Source organism: Chlorocebus sabaeus, chromosome 15 (assembly GCF_047675955.1).
Source record: "Chlorocebus sabaeus isolate Y175 chromosome 15, mChlSab1.0.hap1, whole genome shotgun sequence".
Taxonomy (NCBI): Eukaryota; Metazoa; Chordata; class Mammalia; order Primates; family Cercopithecidae; genus Chlorocebus; species Chlorocebus sabaeus.
This window is the reverse complement of record NC_132918.1, coordinates 35,818,751-35,839,771: the sequence shown is the minus strand read 5'-3', so window position 1 is coordinate 35,839,771 and position 21,021 is coordinate 35,818,751. Positions and strand designations below refer to the sequence as shown.

The 21,021-nt window shown below is 37.1% G+C and overlaps 1 protein-coding gene across 10 annotated transcripts in view; it reads left to right on the top strand.

Annotated features, from left to right (window-relative positions):
• Positions 1-20,682, top strand: part of MME (membrane metalloendopeptidase) — a 104,225-nt gene extending 83,543 nt beyond the window's left edge. For 8 of the 10 annotated variants that reach the window (XM_008008655.3, XM_008008658.3, XM_008008649.3 and 5 more), the window contains 6 exons: positions 3,055-3,174; positions 4,664-4,797; positions 4,904-4,969; positions 8,589-8,684; positions 9,018-9,094; positions 17,329-20,682. In XM_008008655.3, the coding sequence (XP_008006846.1) occupies positions 3,055-3,174; positions 4,664-4,797; positions 4,904-4,969; positions 8,589-8,684; positions 9,018-9,094; positions 17,329-17,428 (593 nt within the window). In that variant the 3' untranslated portion in view covers positions 17,429-20,682. Of the gene's footprint in view, positions 1-3,054; positions 3,175-4,663; positions 4,798-4,903; positions 4,970-8,588; positions 8,685-9,017; positions 9,095-9,250; positions 10,624-17,328 lie in introns of those variants that run through there. The other 2 variants (XR_005241861.2, XM_038002684.2) reach the window with 2 other exon arrangements.
• The last annotated feature ends 339 nt before the right edge of the window (positions 20,683-21,021 follow it).

Genomic DNA, 21,021 nt, shown 5'->3' with positions numbered 1-21,021 from the left:
AAAGAATGTTTTGGCTATGCATGGTGGCTCATGCCTATAATCCCAGTACTTTAGAAAGCTGAGGTGAGCTGATTGCTTGAGCTAAGTAGTTGATACTGGCCTGGGCAACACGGTAAAACTCTGTCTCTACCAAAAACTACAAAAAAAATTAACTGAGCATGGTGGTGCACGCCTGTGGTCTCAGCTACTTGAGAGGCTGAGGTGGGAAGATTTCTTGAGCCTGAAAGGTGGAGGTTGCAGTGAGCCAAGGTCACACCACTGCACTTCAGCCTGGGTAACAGAGTAAGACCCTGTGTCAAAAAAAAAAAAAAAAAAGTTTAATTAATTTGCACCAAAAACAATTACTCAATTGCTGCCTTAGGCTTTATATGAAATATTACAAAATTGAATTGCTAGCAGCCTTCAAAAAATAAAGTTGTGTCGGGGAGGCAAAAAAAAAAAAAAAAAAAAAAAAAAGGCGGGGGAAAGAGGAGACACAGTCTTTGCTTCATGGCCCAATGGCTTATTTAATTAACTAACTTGTTGACAATCGTGAACATAAAAAATGCACAACTAAGCAGTTGGTTATAAACAACAGTTGTGACACCTACTAGGTAACAGCAGTAAGGCTAATGGGGAAAATCCTCCTTACAGAGATTTAGCTGACAAAGTAAAAAAGGAGGTCATAATTAGCAAAGTTGAACTTGAAGACTAAGATTTAATAAGAACCATAAAAGTCTTATCACTTGCCTGAAGGATGGCATATCGGGGCATGATTAAAGCAGCAGGATCTTTATAGTTAATATTTAGTCTTGATAGCACGTTTCATAACAGCATTTTATATAATGGGTGGATTTTAATCAAAGTACATAGTGTGGGAGATAGCATTCACTTTAAGTTAATAAAGTACTGCACATAATTTTTATACTTTAGGCTAAAAATAATTTCATGGCTCCGTTTAGCTCAGGCTGCTACACGTGAGGTATAACTTTCATCAAAATTCTCTAAGGACAAAAGTACTTTTTTGTTGTTGTGTCATTGGAATGTTATGGCAACTTTCCAAATTTTTGTAGAGGTCTGGAGAGCAATTAAATTGCTCAGATACTTTGAAGTCTTCTCTGTATATATCTAATATTTATCCCTGAAGCCCAGGCGAGGTTATATTGTGTTCAGTCCACCTGAAAGACAAAGAAATAACGTGCTACTCTGTGTTAACTGGATCTTAAAAATCTTAAGGTCAGGGCCCTTCTTTTATATTCTTAATGTCCTGCATAGCAATGACCCAGGGCTTTGCACTTAATAGGTGTTGATACTGAAGGTTTTTTTTTATTATTACAGAAAATAATGTTTCAGTTATTCAGTGGATACTAGAGTTTTAAGCCATTAAAGATGGAATTACTAAACTATGAACATTTAATTAATTTAATTTTAATTTCTTTCTAAAGTCAAAGATTAATGACTTCTAAATAACATGACCCAAAATTTTATTAAACAGAGGAAGTATATTCCAAGGGAAGATAATCTCTATCTTTTATTAGTATTTAAGACATATTATTAGTATATTTCAGGAATAATGAAATATATTTCATCAGAGTTTATATTATAAGAGGATACGGGATATGATGGAAGTGGAGAGGGGAGAGGACCTTGGAGCCATAGGCCAGAAAGATGTGTTTAGCTAGCGAGCAATGGTAAGCCTTCCAAAGACTTTTAGCAGGAGAGTGATGATGCCCAGATTTGTCTTTAATCTGGCTGCAGGATAGTTTCAGAGAGTAGATTCGATTTAGAATAGATTACAGTTGGGTGAGACAGAAAGTGGGAGACTGATCAGGAAATTCAGTCATTCCTGAGACAAGGAATGAGAGTATGTGTGGACAGTAATACTGACAGGAGGAGATAAAGATGCTCCTGAAAGCCACCTCACCCAGCCTCTGCCTAAGCAGACTTGTAAAAGACTGTAAAAGAAAGGAGGCATCTAAGATAAATAGAAACATTTACTTTTGCTGATAGAGACCCTTCAAGTGCCATTAGCAGAAAAAATACAGAGTGAGGGCCTAGAGGGGAAAATGAATTTGATGTTTGACACATTAAATATAACACGTTTGTGAGACATCTGAATGGAGGAAGTTAGCAAGTTAATGCAGATGTCAGAGAAGACATATTGAAAACTACTATTCATTTATTAATTTACTAGACTCTTGGACACATTAGTAAGTTAGGGTGATCATTCATTTATTTATCATTGATTATTCATTGATTCAACACATTTCCTGAGCACCGCTAATGTTCCAGGTATTATTCTAGTTTTAAGTATTGTTCAATTTTAGGCATTTAGATAATGAACTAGAAAAATGTATGAAATTAAAACATAAACAAATGTATGTACAGACACACAAATCTCTGGTCTCCAAGGGCTAATACTTGAGGACCTGGAGTAGGATTGGGGCAGACAGGAAAAGGAAGGACTGTGATCATAAAGAAACAAATAGAATATGAGGTAGTCATAAGTGCCTTGATGAAAATAAGGTAAGGTTATGTGATAGAGGTATACCTCTATCTAATTGAGGGGCAATGTTTATTTAAGATATTATTGTAGATGGATACAATTTCTTCGATAACATTAAAAATAATACTGGTGTTATTGAGTAACTATTTCTTCCAAGTATTTATAAGGGGGAAAGAACCTTCTGAAAGAAGGTTACTAGTTCCCTTTGCTCCAAACTCCTTAGAGCACAAAACAATCTTAAAAGAGATTGTAAAGTGAATCATGATGATAAATCACAGATTATAGCCCCACTCCAGGGCGAACTCTGTTGTCATCCATAATAAAATGCCTGCATTGGCTTCTATTACAGAAGATTTTTGTATATAACTAAGTGAAACTGACATTGTGAACAGCAGCTTAGCCAGCACAAAGCCAACCCCAAGCCTGCCATCACTTAATAATGCCATGGTGGCATGCACCTGTAGTCCCAGCTACTCAGGAGGCTGAGGAGGGAGGACTGTCTCTAAGAAAATAAAACTTTTTTAAAAATTATGCCACAAATAATCTCTAACTATCTTCTCTCCTTGTAGTCTTCCCAGCCGGCATTCTGCAGCCCCCCTTCTTTAGTGCCCAGCAGTCCAACTCATTGAACTATGGGGGCATCGGCATGGTCATAGGACACGAAATCACCCATGGCTTTGATGACAATGGTAAAGTGCAGTTGACATTTTCCTTTGGCTAAGGTATATGCTCATAAATTTGATTAAGAGCTATTATAATTTATTACTACAAAGCTACATTTATTCAAACATGTATCATTTCTCTAATTTTCACCACACTTTCAATTTTCCCTTTAAATTGTTGCTTAAAGAGATCAAAAAAATTCTCATAGTGAGGTGAGCAATGTGTACTTTACACTCTGGCAGAATGAAGCAAATATTCCTATTGGGAAAATACTATGGTGTTTGTCAGCAGCAGTGATAATGCTTGGTCTTAGTTTCCTGATTGTATATGACGTGTCTTGTCATACTCTTAAAAGACAGGCTGCATGTATATGTCTTAAAATCAGATGTAAAATCAGAAAATATTGTCTCTGCAAGTGCTCATAAGACTCTTAAGTTGCTTTGGGTCAGAGACTTTTTTTTTTTTTTTTCATCTTGTACCTACTACCTAGTTCAAGTCTTTGCAAACAGGCACTTAAATGCCACCCTAAATGGCAAAATCAATTTAGAGTTTCAATCAAAGCGGAATTCCTGAGAGGAATAAAGACATGAAATAGTAAAGAGACATGAAATAGTAGAGTTAAATCTATGACAAATTTCGTTCACAAATGGAAAGAAAGTAGAAAGAGAACAATAAAGAGAAAATAATCCCCATTTTAGAGAGCCAGAGAAAGAAAAAGAGACAGGAAGGTTAGAATTCTTAGAAAGACTTACTAAGTGTCTATTAACTCAAACTATGCAACAGTCTTTACAGGTAGGTTCTAATACTGTTTCTGTTTTCCAAGTGGAAAAAAATAAAAGCACATGAAAGATGTGCCCAAAGATACAAAGATAGGAACTAGTGGAACCAGGAGGTGTGTTCAAGTAGGTTGGCTGCATAGCCCTTTTCTTAATCACTACATCATAGACAAATATGAAAAAGACAGTAATATTAAGTGTCAAAACACGTGATACATATAAATGCAATTGGAGCTCAAAAGGGAGAAAGATCGATGTAGTTTATGGTTGGCAGGGAAGCTAAAGGAGAAAAAGACTTGTGTGTGTGCTCGAGGTAGAGGCAAACTATGAGCCCACAGTGTCCTATGAAGGGCCCAGGAATATAAAAATGCCAGAATAAAAATGTTGACCATTTAAAAAATCTCAAAATATCAAACTAAACAGACTTGGGTCAGGTAAAAACCATTCAACAGAACGAGGCATAACTTCAAGAATATTTTGTCTGGCGGCCTCTTCTGAGATACCAAGAGCCAAATGGGTGAAATGTCTGGGTCATTGCTGAGACACATCAGCAAAGAAAGCTCTGGCAGTCCAGGCTTTGCCAACTCTGTGATGAGGAGGGATGACAGTTTCTCTCATTGTCTGCCTAATTTAATGTTCTGTCACACAGCAGTATTTCAGTCCTTGCACTTTGAATTAAAGATATCTTATAATTCTTATTGCAATGAGTTCCCATTTTACTTAAATAAATATGTTATAGGCAGAAACTTTAACAAAGATGGAGACCTCGTTGACTGGTGGACTCAACAGTCTGCAAGTAACTTTAAAGAGCAATCCCAGTGCATGGTGTATCAGTATGGAAACTTTTCCTGGGACCTGGCAGGTGGACAGCACGTATGTCATTAGCATTTTCTTGAAAAGTTTTAGACACGTTCAATCTTAAGTGTATTACTGGTGTTTTTTTTTTTAAACAATCCTAATAAAGTGTCTTTTTTAACAGCTCAATGGAATTAATACACTGGGAGAAAACATTGCTGATAATGGAGGTATTGGTCAAGCATACAGAGTAAGTAAAAAGATTTTCTTTCCATTTTAGTGATTTAGAGTGTTTCTCATATTTAATAATTCATTTACAACCTTTTGCAAAAAAAGAAACTCATATAATATAAGCAATAAAAGATGAATAGAAAATGGAAAAAAATATGAGGAGAAAGAGTTGTGAATATGCTAACCATAAGGGTCAATACATTGATGTGACAGAGCTGAACACTTAAGTTTGCAAAGAGACAACAAGAAAAGAAAACATGGAATATTATATCAGCTGAAATGAGCAGATAGCAGGTTCACAAAGGAGGCAACATTTTTCTAAGAAATAATATCTGAAATAATTTTTTTAGAAGAGATGTCCCATAAGAAGGATTATTTCAGGGTCATTGACCAATATAAGAAACAGGACCTTCAGTTTTGTTGCAGGTGAAGTAGCATTTGGGAACAAAAATCAATGTAAATCACAGGCATATTAAACCATAGTTCACATATAATACAGTAAGGGACTGATGTGGTATGGTTCCAGCACATGGCCTGGTAGTCAATCACACTATTATACACAGAAGACTATTATCAGTGGAGCATCGCTTAGAATCCCATTTAGCCTTCCATTCATTCTTGCGTTCAATACATATTTATTGAGGCTTAATAGGTTTGGCACTGTTCTAAGAGCTGGAGATAATGCAGTGAATGCTTTATAAAAGGTCATTATTTGAGGATCTGAGCAAGGGTTAAAAAAGAATCTAGTAGATGCCATGTGCATAAGAAAAAGCAGGGAATTTCATAAAAGGGTGGAGGAATGATGGTCTAGGAAGCAACAAAGAGGAATGAGGATGATTTTGAGTGTTTTTCTCAACTATGAAATAGCCCATATGTAGGAGAACGAGCAGCGTCTACTTGAGATGTCACAAGGAACAAGTTGTTGCTAGGCTAGAACTAGTTTTCTCTAAGACAAGGATGGATGGAATGATCCGTGGAGAAAATGAGGATGTAGAATCATTTGTTCATTATAGAAATGTTTGGATTAGAGTGGAGGAGGAGAAAATCGATGGTTGGGTTACGGAAGGGGAACACCAGAGAAGTAGAGGAAGAGGTGACTGATGGGGCGTGCAGTTTGGCAGTGACCAGAGATGATCAGAGTGTGAAGCTTGGAAGATTAAGTCAGCTACAGGTTTCCAAAAGAATAAGTCCAGCCAGTTCCAGGGGCATGGTAGATTGCTGCTGCTTTGAATGCTTAGCAATTTTTTTACTCAATGCCAGACACTTTGCATTTTATCTTTTTTTTTTTTTTTTTTTTTTTTTTTTGAGATAGAGTCTCATTCTGTTGCCCAGGCTGGAGTGCAGTGGCATGATCTTGGCTCACTGCAACCTCTGCCTCCTGGGTTCGAGCGATTCTCCTGCCTCAGCCTCCCAAGTAATTGGGATTACAGGCGTGTGCCACCATGCCTGGCTAATTTTTGTATTTGTAGTAGAGATGGGATTTTGCCATGTTGGCCAGGCTGGTCTCAAACTCCTGAACATCAAGCGATCCACCTGCCTTGGCCTCCTAAAGAGCTAGGAATACAGGCGTGAGCCACTGTGCCTGACAACATTTTACTTCTTTGGGTGCTGGATGTTCTTTTGTTCCTATACATATTCTCTTGCCCAGGCTGGAGTGCAGTGGCCGGATCTCAGCTCACTGCAAGCTCCGCCTCCCGGGTTTATGCCATTCTCCTGCCTCAGCCTCCCGAGTAGCTGGGACTACAGGCGCCCGCCACCTCGCCCAGCTAGTTTTTTGTATTTTTAGTAGAGACAGGGTTTCACTGTGTTAGCCAGGATGATCTCGATCTCCTGACCTCATGATCTGCCCGTCTCGGCCTCCCAAAGTGCTGGGATTACAGGCATGAGCCACTGCACCTGGCCTGTTCCTATACATATTCTTGAGCTTTATTCTAGGATACAGTTAAATTCCTGGAAAATGGTTTGATCCTTTTGGGTCTTGCTTTTGTAATATTTGTTGAGATGGGGGCAGTGTTCAGTCTAGGCACATTATTCTCAACTGCTGAGATTCACTCTGTGAATCTTGGGGGTTTCCATTCTTGTCCTGTGTAAGTACCATAAATTGTTATCTCCAGTCCTTTTGGGATATTGTTTTCCTGGCATTGAGTATTTTGCTCACACACATCTTCAGATCAAGACTAAGCTGAATGCTTGAGGATAGCCATCTGTAATCTCTGAAGTTCTCTTTTTGTGTAGCTTTCTCCTCTTTAGTAACCTGTTCTTGGTGTCCCTGAACTCTCAGCTCCTTCTCCTCAATTCAAGGAGTCTCCCCAGCTCTGACTGGTTTTCTCCTACGATGTGGCCTGAAAACTCTCAGGACAATAAGCTCAGCAGTGATAGGACTCACTGAGAGTAATGTTTAACATCTCTCAGGGGTCATTCTCCTTTTGCCTGATGTTCAGTGTTACGCAAACCATTATTTTAAATATTTTGTTCGTCATTTAGTTGTTTCAGCAAGAAGTTAAATCCAGTCCCTATCACTCCATCTTGACTGGAAGTGGAAGGCACTGGCACTCAATATTCGCATGGTGATTCTAATACACAGCCAGATTGAGAATCACTGCTGTAAAATCCAGCCAAAGTTGGGATTGATAGTACTTCCATGGAGATCCTTACCTAGAGCAAGTACAGAATTGTAACGATTATGCAAATGACAATTTTGCAAATATTTTATTACATTGAAAATATGTAAATTCTTAACATGTAATACCTTGCCTCCTGCTAGATTGCAAGCTCTTTAAGAGGGAGCAGGTGCAAGCCTTTCCCATGTCCCCAGCGTTGTTAGTTACATAGTAGAGGTTCAGTAAGTCTATGTTGATGGTAAGTGGCAGAAATGAAATATATCTTCTGCTCATCTAGTTGGTCACCTTCCTTTGCATTAAATTGGAAATGACACATCTCAGAACGATTATTGTGAATTCCTTTTAAAAGTTTATTTAGTAGAGGAAAACTCATTTTTTTCAGTAGTGCGCATAAATCTTTAAGAATTAAGAGCACTTTTTGACATTCAAATTACCTAAATATTTTCCTTGAAATGTACCTGAGGCTTTGTCCATTTTGTCCTGTCTTCAAAAGATGAGAATAGTTGCATTTTAGTGTCCTCAGACTCATAGGAGACTAGGCCTCTAAGGGATCTCAAGAGAACCCTTTGACTTGGCAAGAGTCACTCGAACTTAGTCTTGTGAGTCTATTTTGCTAAGAGAGTGGTAACTAAGTTAAATGTAGCAATTGTAGACTTCCTTGGCAATTCATTTGTCCTGGCTGGTCTTATTCATCAATTTATAAAACAACATTTAGATAAGTTTTTCATCACTTATGTAGGTCATCCATTCATTCAATTGGCATTTATTGATCATCTAACATGTACCAGGCTCTTGTCCTCTACTAATCAGTATCTTGTTCTTTTCAGAGCATTTGTAAATAAATTTGATTTGCCTTTCTAATCCATAAAATAGCTGTAGGTTACCATAACTAAATGTATTATTAGGGTGATTTTAATATAAAATATTAAGTACTTGGTGACAAGATCTTTTACATAGGTTTATATATATAACCTTAGAAATTATAATTATTGTTTTTCTATTTTATCAACTGCCTAGGCCTATCAGAATTATGTTAAAAAGAATGGTGAAGAAAAATTACTTCCTGGACTTGACCTAAATCACAAACAACTATTCTTCTTGAACTTTGCACAGGTATTGTGTCTTTCTTGATTGATAGATATGAAAACCATTCTGAGTTGTAATTTCACAGTAAGTTAGATGTCACATGCTGCATTCTCTTGTTTTAATCAATTGTGGCAGAGCATTTGACTTGATTCACTTCATTGTTTATAATAGACTGTTGGATCATATTAATGATAAATAACTATGTTCCTGGTTGCCTTTCATTGAACATTATTTGAAGAGAGAATGGTTGAGGAATGCAGAATTCCAATTTGATTTTTCTCCCTCCCCTCAACTTGCTCAAACAAATAATCCTTGATTGAACCTGAGTACATGCTTTGCTTTTCCTATTCCTATCTCTAGGTGTGGTGTGGAACCTATAGGCCAGAGTATGCAGTCAACTCCATTAAAACAGATGTGCACAGTCCAGGCAATTTCAGGTGCGTGGGTATGAACAGCAATCAAGGTGCTCTTATATTGGGTCCATTGCTTCCGCATTTGGAATTTAGACTTTTCTAACTCTGATTCTTTTACACTGGGAAATTCAGTGCTTTTGTTTTTTTTTGTTTGTTTGTTTGTTTGTTTGTTTGTCACAGATAGGATCGAGAGAACACATTAGAGCATTCTACATAAGCATCACCTTGGCCGCTCTCTTTCTTCGAATCTACAATAATTATAATTCCTCAGAATGTATGAGGCCCAGGGCTTGATCTATTCCAACAAAGATGTTGTCTCAGAACAATGGCTCAATTTAAAGCTAGCACAAAGACATTTCTAAGAGGCTGTGAATGGTTTAGGCCCAGACCCAATGAGCTCCAAATTGCGAAGAAAAATTTCAACATAAAGGAAAAATTCCTACTAATTAATTAGAGGTTTTTCAATATGGAATAACATTATTCCCAAAGCTTCAGGACAGAGTACATTGAAGCAGAGGTCAGAACAGCCCATCAAGGATGTGAGAGAAAAATGCTCTACAGGGTAGAAAATTGTTTGTATATTTAAGTTTTTATTGTTGTTCTGGTTCCAAAGATCCCTCATCGACTATTTTTCATTCATAACAATAGAAGTGTGTGTGCGTATGTGTGTGTGTATTTTAAGGGTAAATGGAATGCCAACATTTTGTCAAGGAAATTATTATTTTTCTCTGGAGGTAAGGAGATTTTCTTGGCAAGATCTAGAAGAAGTTAAAGTTCTTCCCAAATTAGAAAATCTAAGAGAACAATGATTGAAGAGAGTCCTTCTAACCAACATTTGAATGTTAAATCGCAGATCCTATGTATTTGTTTAAGAACTGAATTCCTAATGCTACCCCTTTCCCATGTGCTAGAACACTTAGTCACTCATTTGCTGATCAACGACGCCTCTCAGGCAAGAAAGTTTAAAAAAAAAAAAAACCTAAAAAATTTGTAGGGTAGTTGGAAAATGGAATTTGAGAACAAAAGAGAACTAATGGGCTAAATTTCAAAAGCTCTACATAAAATGAATGTAAGCATACTGCCCAGATCATTTACTCTTGGGAAAAAACACATTCAATTATAGAGAAAAACACATTCAGTTATGAAACAATAAAGTAGCTCATTTAAAAATTAAAGAATTTACTCAGCTTGTTAGTATCATCATTGTCATCATCAACATCATCATCATCATCTAGTATTTGCCTTAACATTTCTTTCAATATTCATTCACTCAATAATTGCTTATAGGCCGGGCGCGGTGGCTCAAGCCTGTAATCCCAGCACTTTGGGAGGCCAAGACGGGCGGATCACCAGGTCAGAAGATCGAGACCATCCTGGCTAATACGGTGAAACCCCGTCTCTACTAAAAAAATGCAAAAAACTAGCCGGGCGAGGTGGCGGGCGCCTGTAGTCCCAGCTACTCGGGAGGCTGAAGCAGGAGAATGGCGTGAACCTGGGAGGCGGAGCTTGCAGTGAGCTGAGATCCGGCCACTGCACTCCAGCCTGGGCGACAGAGCGAGACTCCGTCTCAAAAAAAAAATAAAATAAAATAAAAAAATAAAAAAAAATTGCTTATGGTATGCCTATTATCTCTGTAATCCAAACTAAGTTTAGTTCTGCTAAGATATTCAAATTAACTGTTTTATAGGTAATGAGCAACGAAAGTGACTGGATTAATTCCCATTGTGGTTTATTCAAGAAACTTTTAATTTTTTTAAAGTTGTCTTTTTCTTTACTAAAGTGAACTTAAGCTTTATAGTAAGAAACACTTGAGTTCCAACTATGGCTTCACTATTTACAAGCGTTAATGTAACCTCTGTGTCTCAGTTTCTTGATATGTAAAATGAGGATTAAATTATCATGAGAATTGCTAGAGGATTAACGTTAATATAAATGAAGAGCCTATGTTGTGTGTGTGTGTTTGAAAATTCATACTAGGATTATTTGTAGACAAGAGTTATGAATAGAATAAGAATTCTTATGTATTTTGCAATAGTTCCCTATCAGTCAAGGCCTTTTCGGTGCTCATTTCTTATGTTCTGCACATTTCAGAATGTTAGTAACTGATCAGTGGTTAAGTAAAACGTAGATAAGTATATAACTGTTTTCTAGCTCCAATTTTAAACTGAAAACAATATTTTGCTATAAATAAGTTAAATTATGTGTATATTTAAGTTTTTATTGTTGTTCTGGTTCCAAAGATCCCTCATCGACTATTTTTCATTCATAGCAATTGTGTGTGTGTGTGTGTGTGTGTGTGTATGTGTTTTAAGGGTAAATGGAATGCCAACCTTTTGTCAAGGAAATTATTATTTTCTCTGGAGGTAAGGAAATTTTCTTGGCAAAAGGTTGAGCTTACATTTAGTTTTGGAAACAGACCACTTCCTGGCTGTACAAAGTAAAACATATTTTTTAAAGAACTTTAAAAACTAATAGATACCGAGTTGCTATTTAAGAATTGTGCTTGGTGGTTATATAGAAATATTTCTGAATTAGATATTTGTAACCTTATATTTAAACAGCCATAGTATTAAAACAAAAGGCAAAATACGCTTGATACAAAGCTGCATCTATAAAACCGTATTTGCTATGTCTAACCTATTGTTGTTTTACTCTTCCTGATTAAAGCTTTATTTATGTTCTTTAAAATAAACTTTAGAAGTTAAGGTATAAGAATCTAATTCTAAGGATACCAGCTAGCATTTATAAGCTCATACAAACCACCATACAACCGAATGTGTCAAGGGTTTGCCCTGCATATCTCCATAAACTAAAACAGATGTCCATAAAAATCTAGGTGAATTTCAGTAATATTATTGTAATACCTAGTATATCTACCTTCCTCAGAGAATGAGAGGTTGCAAATTAAGTTTTGATAGGTAAAATTTGTCTCTTTTAAGTATTAACATTTTTATCTTAACAACTGGATTAAAATTTCTTTATTAAAAATATATTTCTGCCTTCCTACCTTAAAACAATATCCTGAAAAAAAAACCTAACCTTTTAAAAAATTTTGATGGCACAGACTACTTTATGATTATTAGTTATGCTTTTACTGTTTATTAATTTATTCTGTGGAGCTATTTATTCTTATATCAATTGTGATGCTTTTTGATTTATTTTGGCTTTTTATTAGGGTTTTTCTGTGTGTTTGTTTCTTTCCTAGTTTTCTTTCCTGTTATTGTATTGCCTGCCTTTAGTTCCCTAATTCCTCCATTTTGATTAGCTCAGAAAACATGTGGTTAAAATTAAATGGTATTTAAGCCAACAACATTTTTCTTTTAGTAGTGTAGAAAGTGAATCTATAATTTAAATATTGACTTCATTTTGGAAGTCCAGTTTATGGTTAACCATCTATCGTCATTTCAGGGAATGGTTATTATAATAATTATATGTAATCTATAAATATGTTTCTAAAATTATTTAGATGTAATTTTCTATGCGATACGTAAGGGTCTGATAATTTTGTAAAGCAAGTCCAAATAGACAAACTGATTTAAGTGCTTAGATTGCTCAACCTTATCTTCCAGTCAGGAAGAAAGGGCACTTTTTAGAACTGACACCACTAGCAAAGTAAGAAATGTTTTTCAAAGCTTAATTTCTAATATTTTTGAAGGAATATTTTGTCTAGTGTTTTATATAGACATGTTCAACTAATAAGGCTATTTTGTTCCTTCATAACTCTGTAATTTAGCAGGCTAATAAGCCCTCTTTGAAATTCTTATATTTCTTCCATTTCCCTTCAATATTAGCATTGGTTCCTGATATTTCATAGATATCAGTATAGATTTTAGTGAGTTTTGTAGAATTTATATTGGCCCCTCCAATCTTTAGCTGATAACTAGAAATCTATTCCAGCATTAATTTCTTTATGAATGTATAGCAGAACATACACTCATCAATATGACTTTGCTTTGAAAGAACCATAAAAATTAGTTAATGATAAAGATTGGATAGCTTATTCCTGAATGAAACCAGTTAACTTTGTAGCTAAGTCATTCATTTACAAGAATTAACAAAAGGTTGTCCGAGGACCCATTAATTGCACACAGTGATTCAGAAGTCCAGTTGTAGTACGCAAGAATAGTCAGATAGTATATAAAGTCCATTCTGGGTCACAATGCCAAATCTCTTAGATGTTTTTAATACAAGTAATTGTTTGCCAAGGGAAAAAACATCAGCAGTACAATAACTTATTTTACATAATAAAGTAAACATTTCAAGGAAATCACCTTAAGAAATCATCAATAAAAGTTTTATCATCTTCTGTTATTAGAAACAAGTACACAGTTTTATACAGCATGAAATTCATGTACATATCTTCTAATAACAGAAGATAATTCATGTAATACGATCTCACTCTTGAAAAAAGATGTATTTTATTAATAATGTATTCACTTTTCAAAATAGATTATCTAGGCCTGGTACAGTCACTCACGCCTGTTAATTCCAGCACTTTGGGAGGCCAAGGAGGGAGGATCACTTGAGCTCAGGAGTTCAAGACCAACCTGGGTGACATAGTGGGACGTCGTCTCTATTAAAAACAAAAAAATTGCCCAGGTCTGGTGGTACATGCCTGTAGTCCCAGCTACTTGGGAGGCTGAGGCAGGAGGATCACTGGAACTCAGGAGGTCAAGGCTGCAGTGAGTCATGATCGCACCACTGCACGCCAGCCTGAGTGACAGAGGGAGACCCTATCTCAGAAAAAAATAGATGATCTGTTCAAAGATTTGATGTCATCAACACCAAACATTAACTAAGAAAGTAAGTGAAGCCCTCGTGTGGTGTTGACCTATTTAGGATCAAATTAAGTAGAGTCTTTGCATGGAGAGAGGATGGGCAGAGCGGGCGTGGAGAGCTGAGTGCACAGCAGGCTGAGTGTTTCTGCAGTGCCCACTCTCCGCAGTGTTGTCTGAAGACTTTTCTTTGAGGTGTTTTTTTGTTTGTTGTTTTAACTTAATTTTGAGATTTATAAATATAAATCCTAAAAATACTTTTTAAAAAAATATAAAATTAAGTAGTGGGTTTCGACATTTTTACTGAAGTACTTGTTCCCATATGATTAAATCTAAGACAGAAGAATCCTTTGGAAAAAAATTAATAAAATAAAAACAAAAACTTCCAGCTCTTCCAGTCAATGACTCGTGGCTTACCTGGTCAACCAGGGAGCTTGCTCCCCAGTGTGAGGAATGCCCAGGATGTCAGGATGACTGTCTTTAGCCAGTATCTAGGCATCCTGAATTGGGAAGAAGGTTGCATGAATACATCAAAACTCCTCTGTAACATAAAGAATCCTTGAGTTCCACAACCTGAAAGACTAAAGACCAATGCAAATTCCTAATTTCTAAGCTCTTTTGATTCCTACACAGTCACTTTTGACTACATTATAGAAGTGAATTTTTTTTTGGTTTATGAACAATGGAAATTTATTTCTCACGGTTCTGGAGACTGGAAGTCTAAGATCAGGGTGCCAGCATGATCGGGTTCTGGTGAGGGCCGTCTTCTGGTTTGCAAACTGCAGACTTCTCCTTGTACTCTCACATGGTCCAAAGAGTGAATGTGTTTTTCAGTATTTCAGATGTAAGAAATGGACATTTTTTTTAATCAAGTTAAGCCAAACTCTGAGCTCTTAGACCAAGCTAGGAGGTGAGCCATTTACTTTCAGTGACTTTTCAATGTGCTCTTTCAGGGTTATTCTGGAATCTGAAATCATCACACAGGCATAGAAATCAGAGAATAGTTTCCATCTTCAGTCCACCATGGTCACTGCTGACATCCGTGCAGTCCAAATCCTCCCAGTCAGTGTTTCCATTTCCTTCCAATGCTCATGAGCTCCAGAGCCTTCACTCTTCAGGTCCAGGTTCTCCAACAACCATACGCCATGCTATCAGAGGGACTCTCAGAGCCATGCTCAGAGCGGGAAGCATCTCCTTGTCATTCACACAACCTGCCTTTACTGGAACTCACCCCGTTCTTGGGAAGGCCAATCATCTCCCTGTCAAATGGACTAACATATAAATTCCCCAGCTCCTGGCTCCACTTCACAACCTCAGGAGATTATTTTCATTTTTAAGACTCCTCTAAGGGTCCTAAAAAACGAACAACTAAAAAAGGTTACATCCTCCATGAAAGATAGGGGAGTTGTGGTGGAGAGGAATAGAGAAGTTAGTTGATGCATTGATGGGTGACATATTAGAAAGTCAGACTTACAAAAAATCCACATGGATCTCTATTTTCTGGAATGAGGAAAAAGAAAGAAAATGCTTTCTTTCTCTTCCTGTTGGTCCATAATATCAAACAACAGAAACACTAAGTAGTGTTTTTCTTCCTGATGCCCTATTGCTTCTCTACAGGTAATCACTGTGACCAACCAGGTCACAGGTTCATTCATTCAGTATGTACTGGGTCCTGTGCTGGACTTTGGGGGCACAGCAGGGAGCAAGACGTACACAGTACAGCATCTTCCCTCAGTATCTGTGGGGGATTGGTTCCCCTCCCTGCAGATACCAAAATTTGTGGATGCTCAACTTCTTGATATAAAAGGTGTAGTATTTACATATAACCTATACACCTTCTCCCTCCTGTACTTTGTCACCTCTAGATTACTTATAATACCTAATACAATGTAAATGCTGTGTAAATATTTGTTATACTGCATTCTTTAGGGATTAATGATAAGGAAAATAAGTCCATACGTGTTCAGTACAGACACAATATTTCCCCCACGTATGTTCAGCCACATTTGGTTGAATCCACAGATGTGGAACTCAAGGATACAAAGGCCGTATTTTGCCCTCATAGAAATTAGTCTAGTGGGTGTGTCAGGAAGTAAAAAAGGAGAACAAATCATTGTAAATGTGGTAAGTGCTTTGATAGGGATAGTCCCTGCGAGAGGAGTTAGTTTAGATGGCATTCAAAGAAGGGGTCCAAGGAGGGTATATTTAAGCAAAGGCATGAAGGCTGAGGAGTTAGCCATGTACTGACTGCTGAGCAACTTTCCAGGGAGTGGGACCTGCAGGTAGCAGGAGGCCCTGAAGAAGGACAGGGTTTGGCTGGTCTGAGGAATTGAAGGAAGGTCAGCATAGCTTGAGCCTAAGGAGGAACAGGAAGAGAAATGTACCACGAGGTGGCTAGAGAGGAGACTGGAGCCATCAGGAGGGCATTGAAGGCCATGAACAGGAGTGTAAATTTCCTTCAAGTCCATAGAAGGCTTTAAGTAAGAGATTATGGAATCTGATTTAAATTTCAAAGGTCATTCTGACTGTGGTGTGGAGAATGGTTGGAGGAGAGAGAAGTGCTAAGATGTACATACGGTAGTACACCTGCCACATAGGGAGAGCTCCGTAAATCAAAATGGACTCACCTGTCACTTGTGCCTAGTCCTTGCACCACTCCAGTCCACTTGTCTCTGGGCACCTCCTCCCAACCCAAGCAAGCATGGTGGGCTGGCCTCAGCAGGAAGAGAAGGGAAGGAGGTGGTTCAGGGTTCAGGGTGGGTGTGAAAACATCCCCTCTGCATCAATGTACTGACCCATCTCTCCCCTCAAATGCTGCTAGGTGCAGATAGTGAACTGGACTGTGTTGTTTTTGCCCACTGGGGTCAGAGATAAGAGGAAAGTGGCATTTTGCCAGCCCTTTCCAGTTATTCAGGCTGAATTCAGTTTCTGATATTCAAGGAGCCCTTTTGGAAAAAGGAAAATTATCCTCTATCAAATCAACAAAAAATATCTATTTAAAGTCTATTATGTTTAAGTCATTATGTGAGTCCTTTCAAGACATTTACCGTGAGAGGTCATGATTATATTCTTTGACCAAACTCTTATTATAATACAACTCCAAATAACTGCATTTTCAAATGTGAATTATTCATTTGTTTTACAAACACACATAATGCTTATAAATTACTAACTCTCCATGACAACCTTAAGATGCATGTTCTATTGTGCAGACACCAAGGTACAAAGAAGCTTCATAAGCAGGATTCAAGCCATGTAGTCTGTCTCCCAAATCTGTGCTTTTAACTCCTGTACTTTGTTACCTCTCCATTTAAAAATTCTGTTCATGAGAAGGCACTGACTCGTTGTACCAGGTTATTTTAAGTTTAACTTCAAACTCCAAATTCATTCACTTGACCTGCAGGGGGAAATGCTGCAGAGCTCCAGTGTGGTATGGACATGAGTATCAAATGCTGATGGTGACTTTTTTTGTTTGTTTCAAAGGATTATTGGGACTTTGCAGAACTCTGCAGAGTTTTCAGAAGCCTTTCACTGCCGCAAGAATTCATACATGAATCCAGAAAAGAAATGCCGGGTTTGGTGATCTTCAAAAGAAGCAGTGCAGCCCTCGGCTAGACTTGCCAACACCACAGAAATGGGGAACTCTCTAACTGAGAGAAAATGGGCCCTAGGGGTCACTGTACTGACTTGGGGGTGATTAACAGAGAGGGGAGTTCACAATACAAGTAACATTAGGTTGTTCTAGAAAGGGTGTGGAGGGAGGAAGGGGGTCTGAGGTCTATCAAGTCAATCACTTCTCACTGTGTAAATAATGCTTAATTTCTAAAGATAATATTACTGTTTATTTCTGTTTCTCATATGGTCTACCAATTTGCTGATGTCCCTAGAAAACAATGCAGAACCTTTGAGGTAGACCAGGATTTCGAATCCAAAGGGAAAAGAAGATGTGGAAGAATACAGTTAGGCACCAGAAGAACAGTAGGTGACACTATAGTTTCAAGCACATTGCCTAACTACTAGTTTTTACTTTTATTTGCAACATTTACAGTCCTTCAAAACCCTTCCAAAGAATTCTTATACACATTGGGGCCTTGGAGCTTATACAGTTTTAAACTCATTTTTGCCATACATCAGTTATTCATTCTGTGATCATTTATTTGAAGCACTCTTAGAGCAAAAAATGAATGTCTAAAATTGTTTTTTGTTGTACCTGCTTTGACTGATACTGAGGTTCTTAAGGGTTCCTGCAATTTTCTAAGCAATTTCTTGCTCTCTCTATCTCTCAAAACTTGGTATTTTTAAGAGATTTATATAAATGTAAAAATAATAATTTTTATATTTAATTATTAACTACATTTATGAGTAACTATTATTATAGGTAATCAATGAATATTGAAGCTTCAGCTTAAAATAAATAGTTGTGAACCAGGATCTGTAAAGTGATATGCAGATGAAAATTTGAGACTATTTAAACTTATAAATCATATTGATGAAAAGCTTTAAGCACAAACTTTAGGGTAAAAATTGCCATTGGACAGTTGTCTAGAGATATATATACTTGTGGTTTTCAAATTGGACTTTCAAAACTAAATCTGTCCCTTAGAGTATCTCTGATAAAAGGGCAAATCTGCATCTATGTAGCTCTGTGTCTCCTGTCTTTTCAGGTTTGTCATCAGATGGAAATATTTTGATAATAAATTGAAATTGTGAACTCATTACTCCCTAAGACTTTGTGACAGGTGTCTAACTTTAGAAGTGCATTTCCGAATAGAAATGGGAGACCTCTGATGGACCTTCTAGAATTCTAAGTCACAAAGAGTTCTGGAAAAGAACTGTTTAGTGTATGATAGGAATTCATCTTTTGAGGCTTCTATTCCTCTCTTTTGCTGTTCTATTGACTATTTTAGTTTATTACCAGATTAAGATTTTACAAAAGAGGTGCACTTCCAAAATTCTTACTTTTCCTAACAAAAGACGAAAGCAGGGCTTTTCTATCTAAATAATGAGTATTAGTTCCTGCCTCTTGAAAAATGCCCATTTGCCTTTAAAAAAAAGTTACAGAAATACTATAACATAGGTATGTAAATTGCATAAAGCATAAGTATACAGTTCAATAAACTTAACTTTAACTGAACAGTGACCCTGTAGCCAGCACCTGTAAGAAACAGAGCAGTACTAGCACTCTAGAAGCACCTCCTTGTCACTTTATTTCTCCCAGAACGAGAACTGTCCTGACTTCTAATATCATTCACTAGCTTTGCCTGGTTTTGTCTTTTATACAGATAGAATCAATCAGTATGTATTCTTTTGTGCCTGGCTTCTTTCTCTCAGCCTTAACATTTGTGAAATTCCTCTGTATTGTTGTGCTGATTGTGGATCTCATTCTCATTGCAGAATAATGTTCTATTGTGGAACTTATTACAATTTGTTTGTCCTATTGTTGATGGGCACTTGAGAACTTTCCAGTTTGGCGCTATTACAAATAGTGCAACTATGAATGTACTGCTTGTTACCATCTTACTTGAGCCTTCAGTGGACTTATTTCTTCAAGTCCTTCCAAAAATTATTATAAGCATTGAAATTATAGTTTCAGGCCAACTGTGGATACCCTTACCCTTTCCTCCTTTATCACAACCACCATTATAATGGCTAATTTCAAGTATACTTATATCCATATTTCCTTAAAGTAAATTTAAAACTTACCTAAGTGATATTTGTAGTTGAAGTAATAGGAGCTTCCAGCTCTAATAAAACAGCTATCTCTTAACTTATTTTATTTCCATGATGTCAGAGCAGGTGAAGAGCCAGAAGTGAAGAGTGACTAGTACAAATCATAAAAAGCCACTAGACTCTTCACTGTTAGCTTTTTAAAACATCAGGCTCGCATCCCTATGAAGGAACAACTCTCCGGTGCCTGGATCTCCTCTGTCTATAAATATAAGATTTTCTGGGCCTAAAGGATAGATCAAAGTCAAAATAGCAATACCTCCCTATCCCTAACACATCCAGACACCATGAATTTTACATGGTACTCTTGTTGAATTCTATAGGGCCTTCTGATGTCTCTAAAACACTACCTATTCTTTAGAGTTGTCACATCAAATAAGACATATCTCTAATCCCATCCATAAATCCAGGTCTACTATGGCTGAGTTCTGGTCAAAGAAAGAAGGTTTAGAAGCTGAGACACAAAGGATTGGGAGCTGATGAAACTCACAAATGACAATAGGAAGAAGCTCTCGACAATTCCTGTTGAGAAAGAGTCTGCCTCCATGCCAGAGTTCGAGTGGATTGTAGGTGCAAGGTGGAAAGGATGCTGTCCAAAGAAAAGAGTCCTTGTTCCAGCCCTATTCTGCCACTCCTGACAGGGTGACCTTGGGTATTTGCTGTATTCTTTTGGGCCTCTGCTCCTCTCACCTAAAAAACAAGAAAATTAGATTATATCAGTGGTTCTCAGCAAGAGAAGGAGTATGTGTCCAATGCTGCCTTCCCATGAATCTCTCCCAGTTATGAATCAGTGGGCAGGATAATCTGAAAATTCCCATTTAAGTGTCTGAGTCGAGTTAGACAAAATTTTAGTCCAAATAACAAGTACCAAAGTTTTATCAAGTTTGGGTCTATGCTGCTGTTACTATTAACCATTTAAGTGGGGCAAAACCTTGCTAATTTTCTCAAAAGCATTTATCATTCCTGTTGCCACAGATGGAGTTCTCAAGCTAAAAGGTATTTGTTATTTTGGAAAGAAGAAAGACTCTATTCTCAAAGTTTGCTAATCAGAAATTTTTATCAGTTTCAAGTCTCAAAAATACAAAATAAAAACAAACATTTTTAATACTATTGCTTTTATGCCTAGTCAATTCTGTTCCAAACTGCCAACTCCTGTGTAAATCTCTACCCCATTTATGTCTTGAAAAAATATTAAGATTAAATAGAGCTTTTATCTCTGTAATCTTGTACTTCTCGCTAGCTTCAAATTGAATTTTTAGAAAATGAATGATACAAACTTTGTATCCAATATGTCCTTGTTTTCCCCACCCTTTTTCAGAGATCACCATGATTTTCTGATTGGATTTTTTTTCAAAAGTTAAGTGAAATGGCCATCAAATGTTATAGGGAGTCACTAGCATAATCAGATGACTTAGGCAAAAGCCAAAAGTAAGTGTCTTTGTCCACAGT